General features: G+C 33.5%; 1 protein-coding gene across 5 annotated transcripts in view; it reads right to left on the bottom strand.

Moving 5' to 3' along the window:
- Positions 1-14,716, bottom strand: part of LOC145692845 (retinol-binding protein pinta-like) — a 68,942-nt gene that overhangs the window by 1,821 nt on the left and 52,405 nt on the right. For all 5 annotated transcript variants that reach the window (XM_081768355.1, XM_081768354.1, XM_081768358.1 and 2 more), the window contains exon 6: positions 1,507-1,612. In XM_081768355.1, the coding sequence (XP_081624481.1) occupies positions 1,507-1,612 (106 nt within the window). The remainder of the gene's footprint in view (positions 1-1,506; positions 1,613-14,716) is intronic.

Genomic DNA, 14,716 nt, shown 5'->3' with positions numbered 1-14,716 from the left:
GTTCTTTCCCTATGATTTTAAGACCCTTAGCTCTATAATATGTGTTATCGTATTTTGCCAAGTCCTGTCAATTCATTTAATATCAGGAACTCATGCTTATTATTAAAATTTATTCGAAAATTTACTGAGTACTCAAAGTGTGCTGATTACAACCACGTTCAGAATTCTTCTACAACTAAAAACACAATATCATTATTTGATTTCTTTATTCTATATCTGTGCCTTTACTATAATCTCGAGTCTTCAAGTCAAACGTATTCCATCAAACGATCTAACTTACATCATAATCGAAATCTTCTTACTTAATTTTTTATAATCTTTCAAGTAATCTTGTATCAATCTATCAATCTATGCGCTTGTGTGTACATGCTATGCACTATCTTCAACTATGTAACAGTATATATGTATGTCACATTTGAAAGCACTTTTTGTTACTCTCAATATCAAACACTTATTAGAAATTTTCTTCATATATGGGGGCAATCGACTCTTGGTTTATGTAATTACCTTCTATTACCCTATATACTTAGCAAATATTAAAGTAAACGTTTAGCCTATTAAAATTACAGAATTAAAATTACAGATTCTTATAATCTTTTCTCACTTGATATTGAAATAAATATTGCTTGTTCTGCCATGAAAGTATTTTTAATATTTTATATCATAGTCTACGTATTTGCCAAAATTTGTCGGTTAGTAGGTATGAAGACATAACTTTTTCAGACCAAGCATGACAATTTGTATAGTAAATATGGCTTTAGGAGAGGAAAAAAAGAGAGGGTATGTTTCCATGTGTAAGTTGTATCACAGTCATTTATTGAACAAAATGACGTAAGAAATCCACATACAATGTGATTTAGAAAGTAGTAAGACCAAGGAAATGATATTAGGCTCCATGACTTGTTAGTCATTGATTCAATGACTTATATATGTATATATATATAAAGATTGGTAGTAGAATAGATTGACATCGGAAGAATTCTGCAATTACAAGGAGGTCACTTGTCACAAATTGAGTCACTCATGCGACACTGTCCAGAGACACATCCTTTGTAATGGCGTCAAAATTATTCCTTTAATACATTGTTAAAACATTGTTTAATACTTTTTCAGCTTTTCTATCGCTTTAATACTGTGTTAATATTTCGTTATTCCTTTTAATTCCATATCAAAATTAATACCGTGTTAACACTTCCGTGTTCCTTTTAATACCTCAACCGTTTTAATACCTTGTAAGTATTTCCCTAATCCTTTTACTTTTTCTACCTCTTTAATACCGTATTAATACTCCTATTCCTTTTACTTTCTCTGCCGTTTTAATACCTTGTTAATATTTATTTTCTGTACGCCTTTTCAATTTCTTTATCATTTTAATACCGTGTTAATACTTACATACAACTTTTTCGTTTCTCCACCACTATAATACATTGCTAGTTTTGCCTTATTCTTTTTAATTTCTGTTCTAATATTACCCTGTTCATACAGTGATCCAATTATTAATCTTACCTATGATTTCATCAACTGTGCCTCCTTGACCACCATACTCAACTGGAAGGATATCTTTATCCACGTACTTGTACAGATTGTCCAAGTTATCTCCATGGACGTAGAACTGGAATATAATAATATAATGACAAAATTTATTACACAGAAGAGAAGTGCAGTAAGGTATAATGGGCAGTGAAATGGAAACAGGTCAGATATCAAAATATGCCATTAAACATGCATTGCCCCAGAAGTGATCTCCACAATTGTTAACGAATTAATCTCACAGGGAGATGAGATGGTTAATTCTATCCTTGAATAACTTTGTGGATTGCGGACGGAATTACATCTTAACCCTGTCATGCACATCATTCGAAATGATGTCTACGAATGTGTCTTTTAAGGTTTTCAAAAATACGGAAATCATATGAGCAGAAATCTGGGCTGTAAGGAGGATATGGAAGGATTTCCTAGTCAAATTATTAACATTAGAGGAAATGACACGATTTGCCTGTTCTGGATAAGTATCGCCTTGCGCTGACAAACATATCTCTCAGAATCTCATATGGTAGTCTAGCACATCTGTACGTGACATGCTGCACACAGTTATATTGTAATGTAAATTTAACTCATTAATGTATATTTAAAACTTTTAAATTAAAAATGAAAGAAACAAACAGGCTGAGGTTCCGTAAACGCACTTTCAAGGAAGTAAAATCTAAAAATGAAAGTAAAAATGTCAAAATACAAAAACAAAATGAGGAACTTATACAGGTGAAAAGGCAAAAACAGGGTATTTAAACTAAACAAATGGTAAACAAAGGGTTAGTTATTTGGTCAGTTACTTTGACAGTCGGTCCGTCAGTCAGAACAACATACTTAGTCGACCACTTGAATTAGAACTTTGGCAGTATGGACCTCAGCCTATACCATTCAACCTTGCTGTAAGTACTTTATTAATTATGCTAAGAAGCAACATATAAGAAGTTCGTGCAAGGTCTTCCTTCATGACAGGCGTAAATTGTTAAAATTTATAATTTCTATATTTATTATTATGTAACCCTTCCCTATTTAACTTGTTTCAATAATAATCAAGATGCATCTGAACAGGGTGGATTGATTTAAATCAGTCTGATTTAAATCACGATTTAAATCAAGATTTAAATCACTTGATTTTTTTAATAAAAATCGTTGATTTAAATCGAATTCCGAAATAAATTAATTTAAAATGAAAATAAGTAAAATCCCGTTTCTGTTCTGTTATTTCGATTATGGAAGTTAATAATCATAATACAATGAGACTCAAATGTACAGTATAGTATGAAAACAAGTGTCATGCAGAGGATGATTAGGGAAAATCCCGTTTTGAACAGGTAACGGAGCAATCCTTTCTTCTTTTCGTAACATTGGGTTTGGGCTTTAAAATCGTTAACTATTCCAACGGGGAAATCACCATTGACATTTAAGACGAAAATTCTTTTTTGTGCGTGTCTGTTTGTTTGTCCTCAGATAATAGGTCGTATTTAGAGGGGTCCTATCCCCCCCTTTTTTTTTTTTGTTAATTTTATAACTTTAGGCGAAATTTATGTATTTCATGCCGCAAGCTGGTTCTGAGTTTTTAAAAATAGGCTCCTGCCAAATATCAGTAACTTTTGTGAAAAAAAAAGTGTCTTTTTGATAAACGTTGCTGTACTTTTTCCTTAATGCTTGACCTTTTAAATTATATCACCTATTTTTAGGTGATATGGTAGAATCTTCATTATTCAATTTAAAAAGTACCAATAAGGCATTTTACTTCGTTTTCTGTAAGGCTGGAGGCATTTTAGAACACGTTACATATGTTTTCACGCAGGGTTGGCTGGTTTAAACCAAAAAAACGAAAAATGTTTGTAAAAGTGTAAGTTTTCGTAAAATCTTCAACACACACATTAGTGGGTTATCGCATGTCACTCCCGCATATTATTCCTATTATATTCAAATTTAAAGTCCCCATTCATTACTCAAAGAAATTAGCCCTATACTACAACAGCAACTTTTTTGTAAGGTTATGAATGTTTCTTTTGTGATTTTTTTAATAGTTTGTTATTATTGTTATGCAATTGCAATCAAAGGAAAATTCTAAATATTGTATCGTTTTAGTAATGTTTACTATTGATAATATACATCAAAATATCGTACTTTGGGGAAGGGGGGTCATACAAACCCCCCGAGAGGCATTTACTGAAATCAGAAATATCTTTGGTATCTATTTATGTATAAATGGGTCAGAGCCAAAGTCGACTCAAATAATTTTTATTTTTATTCACTTTTCTTACTGATATGAAAATTACGTCGTTGTATTTCTTTAACTTGGACTAATCAAAGTCGTAGTGAACTAATTTGGACTAAATTAGTTCTGTACTCCGCAGTATTTTGAAACTGTCCATATGTAATTCTGTATAATGGTTTCAATTGTGCAACTGTTTATCTTTTTGTCCTTCTGAAATGACTCTTGACAATTAGACAATTATATTAAAAGTATGTAAAGATCAGTACAACGTATCAGGAGTCCTTCGTGAGTGAGTCGGCAGACGTATCGCATTTGTGGCCAATTAGTCCAGTTTTCAAGTTCAAATGGAGGACAATTTGTTTCGGATGTAAGAGACGAGAAACGGTTTGGACTCCGCTTTAAGCTTATGTGATCCGTTCCAGCACAACCCGGTTGTTGCATAATAACACCAAAGTGAAACTTATTTCTGTTCATATGTGATATAAATACATAGAGTAAATTATTTAATTAAAAAAAAACTGGTTTAAACCCCAAAAAAACAGGTTTAAACAAAAAAACTGATTTTTTGGTTGTTTTTTTCAATAAAAACCATGGTTTTTGCCTACCCTGCCACGCCTTTCTGCGTTGAGGCATAGTGTGATGATGTCATAAATTTAAAAAGATATTTTTTGTTATGGGTATTATTATTATTATTATTTGGCGGGTTACATTTTGCATTCAGAAGACTGAAATTTTGCACATTCGTTCAGTGCACCCCTTAATAATTTTCAGATGTTTTCAGATCTCTGCGTGGAAACAGCGGGGTCCAGAGGGGCAAAAATGTTTAAAAAAGGATATTTTTAACAAAAAATAGCTTTTTTTCGTGATTTTCCCGTCTCAGATGAAGACATATGAGTGGTACCAAATTTCACAGAAGTAAATCCCCACGCTGAGCGGGTTTGCATATCCAGGCTCCTAACTATGAAAATATTTACGATCACTCCAACCCCAATCATTTCACAGATTCAACCTGTTGTATAAAAGTTATTAGGACATAAAATTGAATGTAATTTATACGAAAAACCCTTTTATGCATTGCAAGATCTGTAACGTCCAAATATTCACCACAAACTTATAGTTGTATCGACATAAACAAAACAAAAAAGTGTGGAGCAGGAAACCACTTTACAACACAAAAGTCAAAAGAGGTCACTGAAGACATACGAACTGGTCGAGCGGTTTGGGTGACTAGTCTGTCAATCAGAAGTTTATGTGTTCAAACCCTGTAGAAAATATTCGTTTTGTTTTTTTTCTTAAAAGTGTGTTCCTATATCATCAGAGGACTGAGAACATTTCTTTGAATAAATCTTTGGAAACTACTTTTCTCTCAAATTCGATTAGAAGCGAACATTATATGAATTGCAAATCTAACATCCACAGCTGAGAACAAAATATTAAGTATGTTCAATATGTCATTATTATCATTTGATTTGTAATTAAAAAGTAATTATAAGCATTGACGATTTCAGAAGATTCTCCCCGGTAATGGTCAAGATATGAATGAGAAAAAACTGATAAAACATTATTAGTCTACTTTGAGCATGATCGAAAATAACTTATGGCCACGAAGGGGAAATTTATGTCGACAGGGTCTCAAATTCTCCGACGGGTCATGACCTGAAATTATCATTGTTTGAAAGGTTTCCTTAACAAATAGAATATTATATTTATTTCTCCTTCTACGTTTTGAAATGGAAAAATCATAATTTTAAATAGAATTATAATACGATAAGCATAAAGATTTATACAACTAATGAAGTAAATATCCTTGTGTAAGTTATCGATTTCTATTCGGATTAAAACTCGAATATTCGTTTGCATCACACTTTAAAGTAAATCCTTTCTATATATAGTTCCTACTGGAAAGCATGTTTAACTCCAATTACTTAATCAATATTTTTAATAATATATTTTTATTGTAATACTCTTACTATTCAATGTTGTATGCACTTAATTTCCCAAAGCAAAACCTCACAAATGTATAATTGACTAGTAAATATTATCAAATAAATTATCATTTAGTTTACGTAAACATTGCATCGCCTGATTTGAAACTTCGTATTTTAAATAATAATAATAATAATAATAACAATAATAATAATAATAATAATAATAATAATAATAATAATAATAATAATAATAATAATAATAATAATAGTAATAGTAATAGTAATAATAATAATAATAATAATAATAATAATAATAATAATAATAATAATAATAAAAATAATAGTAGTAGTAGTAGTAGTAGTAGTAGTAGTAGTAGTAATAAAATCATAGCCATATCTTTATCAGAATTTCAGGCTTAGTCAATAAATGAATTCAACATAGTCTCTATTCGAAGCTCTATTTAATCGAATCAGATAGAAATACGAAGAGGAACTTCGAGAACAGATAAAAGAAAAATGTTACTTTGGTGGGTTTGGATGTAACTTTTAAGAGTTAGTTTTTTTTTTTTTTTTTTTTTTTTTGCAAATTACAGACAAATGCTTTGGACACTTTTTTCTTTTCTTTAAGTTAACTGATGCACCGAACGTATCTGACATATGAGTAAATTGTCTCTATTTTCTACTCGGTTATACACGTTTTACAATCTTTTCCATTAACCTTGAACGACAAGAACACGAACACAAAAACATCCACATAGGTATGACAGTTAAAATTCCTAACCTTCCCCACGGGGAATCGAACCCGGGACCACATACACCTGAGGCACACGTGCTAGCCACTAGACCAGCGGGAAGAGCAAATAAAATGTATTTTGTAGTGTCTGAAGTTTATAGCTATTTCACCCTGTTGTAGTATGTTTATTGATTTTTTAATGTTTACCGTATTCGTTACTTTGAGGAATGATATATATTATTGATATAGGTTTTATTACATATTCGGCCATAAATATTATATAAATTATCAGAATTATTCATGATCTTCCATGGAAATTCACTGGTGCATGCGCAGTAGACAGATAGTGTAATTGGAAGATGAGTTCAACAGAGATTATAGGGCTATATTCCGCCGATTATATTTTATTTAATAACTATTTAGAAGAGATAACGAAAACGAGTCTACATAATGAAAATGGAATTTCCGTAGAAGATAGAATGGTGAGGTGTATACGGTTTGGGGTTGATATGGTTGTTGTTGTAGAATCTAAAAAGAAAATTAATAAGATGTAGAAAACTTGAGAAAGGCTTGTGAAGAATATGGGATGAAAATAAATGTTAGAAAGACAAAATCCATGGTGATTGAAACGAAGCGATCGGTGTGAAATATAGAAGTAGGAGCGGGAAAAAAACAACAAGTGATTAGTTTTCGATATCTGAGTACTATTACTAGTGATGATTTGACATGCGAACGTGAAATAAAAGCAAGGATAGAAATGGCGAAAAGAGCCTTTAGGATGGAGGAAATAGTATTTTGAGGGGACCACGAATAGAGTTGTAAAGAAAAATACTCATAAAATGCTTCGTTTACTGTATTTTACTGTATTTATAGGACATAAACATGGACGAAACTGTAGAAACTCTTAAGAAGGAACTGTATCATGAGGGATGTGCTAGAGGGTATGGTGGCAGGGAAGAGAGGGAGAGGACGAATTAGACTATATAGAAACAGAATTAGGCTATTGGCGATATCAAAACAGAAAAATCGTATGTGAAGATGGAGAGGTTAACAGAAGATCGTGGAGCATGGCAGCTTCTCAGCTGCGGTAAGTGACCCGCTGGTAATGGCGGAATACTTCTGATATAATGATACTGATGATGCACAGTAGGAACAGAAATATCCACTTTACTGTCATTGCTAATACGAATCACAATGCAAATTTCTACAGGTTGTCAAAATACCTCGCTCTAAAAGCTGTAGAAAACTATCTGTTACTATGCGAGGGAAAATCATAGGTCGAGCAACAATTAGACAAATTGCCATTCAGATAGCTAGGGGTATGAGCTGTGACGAGAAAACAGTGAAGAAATTGATTTAGCGGTATGAAGAAGGTAGTGAATATTTCACATCTTGGCCAAGAAGTAGGAGACCAATAATAATAATAATTATTATTATAATAATAATAATAATAATCATCATCATCCCAGGAATTTATATTTATTTCCAGCAAAACTTTTGCATACCCTCCTAGTGCAATATGATGTTTTTGTAAAACGGCAATTATAAAATTGTCAAGCTGAATTTGAAAGTCATAATAAGTAGTGCTTTATTTACTTATTGCACAATTCTTTTATGCCAGTAGCTTTCGCCACCTTACTCGCTCTTCATGCTTACTCAGGAGGAAGCTGCAGGTCCCTAGGTTGGGAACTACTGCTTTCCACCAAGGAATTCAGACAGCCTGTTAGAAATTTGCGTTCTGACCAACATCAGAAAATTGTGTTCTTCTGTTTCTACTGCGCATGCACCAGTGAATTTCCATGGAAGATCATGAATAATTCTGATAATTTATATAATATTTATGGCCGAATATGTAATAAAACCTATATCAATAATATATATCATTCCTCAAAGTAACGAATACGGTAAACATTAAAAAATCAATAGACATACTACAACAGGGTGAAATAGCTATAAACTTCAGACACTACAAAATACATTTTATTTGTTCTTCCCGCTGGTCTAGTGGCTAGCACGTATGCCTCAGGTGAATGTGGTTCCGGGTTCGATTCCCCGTGGGGGAAGTTAGGAATTTTAACTGTCATACCTACGTGGATGTTTTTGTGTTCGTGTTCTTGTCGTTCAAGGTTAATGGAAAAGATTGTAAAACGTGTATAACCGAGTAGAAAATAGAGACAAGTTACTCATATGTCAGATACGTTCGGTGAATCAGTTAACTTAAAGAAAAGAAAATAGTGTCCAAGGCATTTGTCTGTAATTGTCTCTTAAAAGTTACTTTCAAACCCACCAAAGTAACATTTTTCTTTTACCTGTTCTCGAAGTTCCTCTTCGTATTTCTATCTGATTCGATTAAATAGAGCTTCGAATAGAGACTATGTTGAATTCATTTATTGACTAAGCCTGAAATTCTGATAAAGATATGGCTATGATTTTACTACTACTACTACTACTATTATTATTATTATTATTATTATTATTATTATTATTATTATTATTATTATTATTATTATTATTATTATTATTATTATTATTATTATTTAAAATACGAAGTTTCAAATCAGGCGATGCAATGTTTACGTAAACTAAATGATAATTTATTTGATAATATTTACTAGTCAATTATACATTTGTGAGGTTTTGCTTTGGGAAATTAAGTGCATACAACATTGAATAGTAAGAGTATTACAATAAAAATATATTATTAAAAATATTGATTAAGTAATTGGAGTTAAACATGCTTTCCAGTAGGAACTATATATAGAGAGGATTTACTTTAAAATGTGATGCAAACGAATATTCGAGTTTTAATCCGAATAGAAATCGATAACTTACACAAGGATATTTACTTCATTAGTTGTATAAATCTTTATGCTTATCGTATTATAATTCTATTTAAAATTATGATTTTTCCATTTCAAAACGTAGAAGGAGAAATAAATATAATATTCTATTTGTTAAGGATACCTTTCAAACAGTGAAGATTTCAGGGCATGACCTGTCGGAGAATTTGAGATCCTGTCGACATAAATTTCCCCTTCGTGGCCATAAGTTATCTTCGATCATGCTCAAATGGACTAATAATGTTTTATCAGTTTTTTCTCATTCATATCTTGACCATTACCGGGGGAGAATCTTCTGAAATTGTCAATGCTTATAATTAGTTTTTCACTACAAATCAAAGGATAATAATGACATATTGAACATACTTAATATTTTGTTCTCAGCTGTGGATGTTAGATTTGCAATTCATATAATGTTCGCTTCTAATCGAATTTGAGAGAAAAGTAGTTTCCAAAGATTTATTCAAAGAAATGTTCTCAGTCCTCTGATGATATAGGAACACACTTTTAAGAAAAAAAACAAAACGAATATTTTCTACAGGGTTTGAACACATAAACTTCTGATTGACAGACTAGTCACCCAAACCGCTCGACCAGTTCGTATGCCTTCAATGACCTCTTTTGACTTTTGTGTTGTAAAGTGGTTTCCTGCTCCACACTTTTTTTTATTTTGTTTGTTTGTTTATGTCGATACAACTATAAGTTTGTGGTGAATATTTGGACGTTACAGGTCTTGCAATGCATAAAAGGGTTTTTCGTATAAATTACATTCAATTTTATGTCCTAATAACTTATATACAACAGGTTGAATCTGTGAAATGATTGGGGTTGGAGTGATCGTAAATATTTTCATAGTTAGGAGCCTGGATATGCAAACCCGCTTAGCGTGGGGATTTACTTATGTGAAATTTGGTACCGTTTGAAAGGCTGTTCTATTCTGAAGAAAATGATGTACGTACTATGCTCCTAGGATAAATAGGGATGTCTCAGGAAACTATTACCTGAGATCCTGTTTTATACGGGAATCTGGGGTATTTGGGGAATATTATTTTTCACGGGCTTACTTTTGCACCTATAAGATTGAAATTTTGCACATTTACTCAGTACACCCCTCAGTATTTTTCAGATTTGTTTCAGATCTCTGCCTTAAAACAGGGGAAGGGGGCCACAGAGGTATTTTTTTTTAAAAAAAAGACATTTTTAACAGAAAATTCCTTTTTTCGTGATTTACCCGCCCCAGATACATGATGGAGACACTTGAAGGGTACTGTTTGAAAATTTGTTTTATTCTGAAGAGAATAATGTACAAATCATGATCTTAGAATAAATAGGTATGTCTGAGGAATTTTTTATATTAAATCCGGGTCATCTGGGGCATTGTGGGAATGTTCTTAGCTCATTGTTAAATAGTTTCCTCACTCTTACTACTCAAAAGAGAAGCTTGAAATTTTGTACACACATTTAGTACACCCCTTAGCATTTCCCAGTTGATTTTGAGATCCGTGCTGTAACACAGGGGTATCCAGAGAGGACCAAATTTAAAAAAAAAAGTTTAAAAAAATGCCGATTACTCTCAAAATTTCCCGCTTCAGGGACATGATAAGGAAATGTGAATGTTACCGTTTCAAAAGCTGTTCTATTCTAAAGAGAGTGATGCATGTACCATGATCCCAGGATAAATAGGGATGGTGATGTAGCTGCTTGACTGAAAGTCTATAATTTACCTTTAAAAAGAGCCATAATTTAAAAGGGTTAAGAAACATTGTTTGGGATTGATATAGGTTAACGATTGGGGATAATTCAAAATTCAACCTCAACACTTTCACTTAAATGGCATAATTAGCATTTAATACTAATTCCTAATGCTTTATCTTCAATTCGCGCCTTGTATTATACTAGGAGAAAGATTTGATTTAAATCAAAAAAATCGATTTAAATAAAAAAAATCAACAAAAATGATTTTTATTAAAAAAATCATGATTTTTTTCCACCCTGCATCTGAAGTAGTATTGTCTTTCTACCGAGGATAAACAATAAGCAATATAATATAATCATTTATTCCAATTAGTAACAAATCTCTCTTTTTAAAATTACGAAACAATATAATGATGAATTTTAACTCCTTCAGCAGTAGAAAAGAGCATGACACCGCCAGTGACATAACTAAGGAAGGGCAAACGGAGCTTGTGCTCTGGGCGCCGGATTGGGGGGCGCAAAACTGGGCAAATATTTATTTTCACTATAAGGCAAGAAAAGGAGTTTTAGCAAGCTAAAGGTCATAAAATATTACTCAGAGACGTAACAGGACAACAACGACTCACCAACTTTAGGATCATATTCATAGAGCATAAGTAATAAGCTTCAAAGCTATCTTCTGAGACATTGTAAAAGCCTTTGGCCAAAAGAGCCCGGAAAGTTTAATTTTAGTTCCAAATTTTTGTGTTTTCATTTAACGTACATCTATTTAAGAGATTTGCAAAATGTAGAGTATAATACTCGAGACAACAGTTTGTCATAATTAAATATTCTATATTAAAGCGACAGTCCTGATTCTACACCCATCCTGATTAATTCCAAAAACGTTGTAATTTGGTTATTATGATAAGACTACAAGAATATGTCAAGCATGCTACTCTCAGATTATGTGGCAATCAAATACTAATTACTTCGGTGTTTTATCTTGTACTAAAAATTAAATTATGTACTGCAATTTTGAAATCAAGCTTTACCACTTGAAGAAAGAAATGGAATAGGAGAATCACTGTTGATGCCAATATCAGGTAAGCGTTTTGGCTTGGTTGGTCGGGGGCGCTAAGACGAGTTCTTGTCCCGGGCGACAACTAGCCTAGTTGTATCGTTGGATACCCCTCTGCCTCTCCATCTTCATTTCTGATGTTAGACGAACACATGTATAGCTTATCCTAATTGCAGTACACTCAACGTACAACTAGGGCCGCGGTGGTTTACTGGTAGAGCGTTCATCTCTGGTGTATGAAGTCCTTGGTTCGATCCTAGCTCACGCCAAGTTAGCTTTGTGGTGGACAAACACCAAGTGTGTGCGTTTTCTCGGGGTTCTTCCGTTTCTTTCCACTTTCTTCATTCCAACATTTCATTCGTTTCTCATTATTACAGTCCCCTTTAGCCTAGTCGGCTTAACTGAGGGACGTAAAACTTCAAGATTTCATTTCATTTTCATTTCAACGTACAACTAGTGTGAACTATGTTTTCCAGGGCCCCCACCAGTTGTCAGCGTCCCCGTAACAAACGCCAGTGTTATCAATTTCTATCTATGGAATTTATGCGTTGTCACATGTTTTCATTAGATTGTCCCTCGCATCTCTCGTTTATTTTGTTTTAAGTTTTCACTCTAGTCAAGTTGAAATGAATGAAATGAAATCTTCGAGTTTTACGTCCCACGGTAACGCTGGTTAGGCTAAAGGAAACGGTGATTATGAGAAATGAGTGAAATGGTGGAACGAAGAAAGTGGGAGGAAACGGAAGAATCCCGAGGAAACCCACGCACACGGTGTTTCTCCACCACAAAGTTCACTTGGCGGGTCTAGTAAAGTTGAGAAGCATATTTGCAAACTATGAGAATATCACATGGTAATGCAATCATTGATCCCATACTTCTAATAAATTAATAATGATTTTCTATTGATACCATTTTACGTAAAAGTCAATGGAATGAAGAAGTTTACTTGACACGTATGATGCATTACAATTATAATGAAATATATATTGACTGACGGTTCTATTAAAAAGTGGCTAATTTGAATACCTGGGCAACTTGCAGAAATAAGAATGTTTTGAAGAATAAAACATTGTAAATAGTAATGTACAACTTTTTAATGTTGTAACTAGTTATGATTCACGAATTAATTTCCATTTTATAAATGGGCGCAAATTTTTTAGGAGCGTACGTTGGACGAAAACTTAATCAGGAAGACGAAAGAATTGGAAAAATTGAATATTAGTAATAATAATCAACATGATTAAAGTCAGAGCAAACATACTTCAAGTAACGATTCCTTTAACGAGTCAACTGGTTTTATGATTGAAGTAGAGTAGAATTATCCAGTAGATAGTTGCGTAGTGGCGGGCGTGTAGTAACTCTGCGCAGCGCTCCTGAGCGTGTGTGTACCTCACAACATAGCATCACCATATCATAATTGCTTGAAACAAAGGTATGCATAAAATATTTTTAAAAATATTTATTTCTATTGGTTTTAAACTTTGTACGTTGGAGTGAGGAGCGGCAAATACTTTTTGGCCTAATGGCGTCAAAATATTAAATAATGAAATGGAATCTTTTCTTTCAGCTTAACGTTCCACCATAATGTCCTGTTAGACTAAGGGAGACAATGATTAAGACAAGTGAACGATGATAGAAGAACTGGTAGAATGAAAATTTAGCAGGAAACGGGAGAACCCCGAGAAAACCCACGGACACGATGTTGTCCACCACAAACTTACTTGGACAGGGATCGAACGAGAACGTAGGGAAAAGTGTTTGAAATTGTGCACTAGCTTAAAAAAAAGAAAAAAGAAAGAAAATAAAGATGAGATGATAAAAGAACAGGAAAAGATGTAGGGGGGTTAGGGTTTAGATTTGTGAGCTTTCGGCATCTAAGTCCATTTAGCCCGTCACGATTTGAAGGATGACGTCCCCCGGCGAGCACACAAGCCGGGGAAAGGGAAGGAACAAAGGATTGGGGAAGGAAGGAAGCGGCCTGGGACCTATAAGTTAGCATTTGGCTGATGTGAATGAGGAAAACCCAGGAAAACCTCATTCAGGGTGGATGGCCTGAAAAAAGCGTGTTACACTTTTTCGACCGAGTGAACCCACCGGGAATCGAACCAGGGACCGCTTGCACCGAAGGCGAGAGCGTTAGCGACTACAGGAAAACATGTAATAACTACAAAAAAAGTGGTTGTAGTTACTACAAAAATAATGGAGAAGATGGTATGGTTTATTGTTTCTTATATCTATTGTTGGCGTGCTTATGCAATAATCGAAGCCATTAAGTTTTCCAGATCAAAATCTACATTACAAGATACCGGATTATATTTCTGCCGCGCCCAATGCCTCATTCACAAGAGCTCTCCATTGACTTCTGTTTTTAGCCAACTAAATGCAGTTTCTACTTTGTATTCCTACTTCTGCGAGATTTTATTTCTTAATATTGTCCTCCCATCTGCACCTAGGTCTTTCTAATGGTCGTTTCCCGATTGGATTTCCAGTTAAAACTTTGAAAGTGTTCCTACTTTCTTCCATGCTAACTACATGACGTGCCCACCTAAGCCTCCTAAACTTAATGATTCTAAAAATGTTTGGTAAACGGTATAAATTATGCAGTTCCTCGTTATGGAGTTTCCGCCGTTTCCCATTCCCGTTCCTCTTGGATTCATTGTTCTGAGTTATTTGACGAGACATATAACGTTCTTCGAAAGGATCGCA

Source organism: Thermobia domestica, chromosome 8 (genome assembly GCF_964235325.1).
Source record: "Thermobia domestica chromosome 8, izTheDome1.hap1.1, whole genome shotgun sequence".
NCBI classification, from domain to species: Eukaryota; Metazoa; Arthropoda; class Insecta; order Zygentoma; family Lepismatidae; genus Thermobia; species Thermobia domestica.
This window is presented reverse-complemented; position numbering and strand designations above follow the sequence as displayed.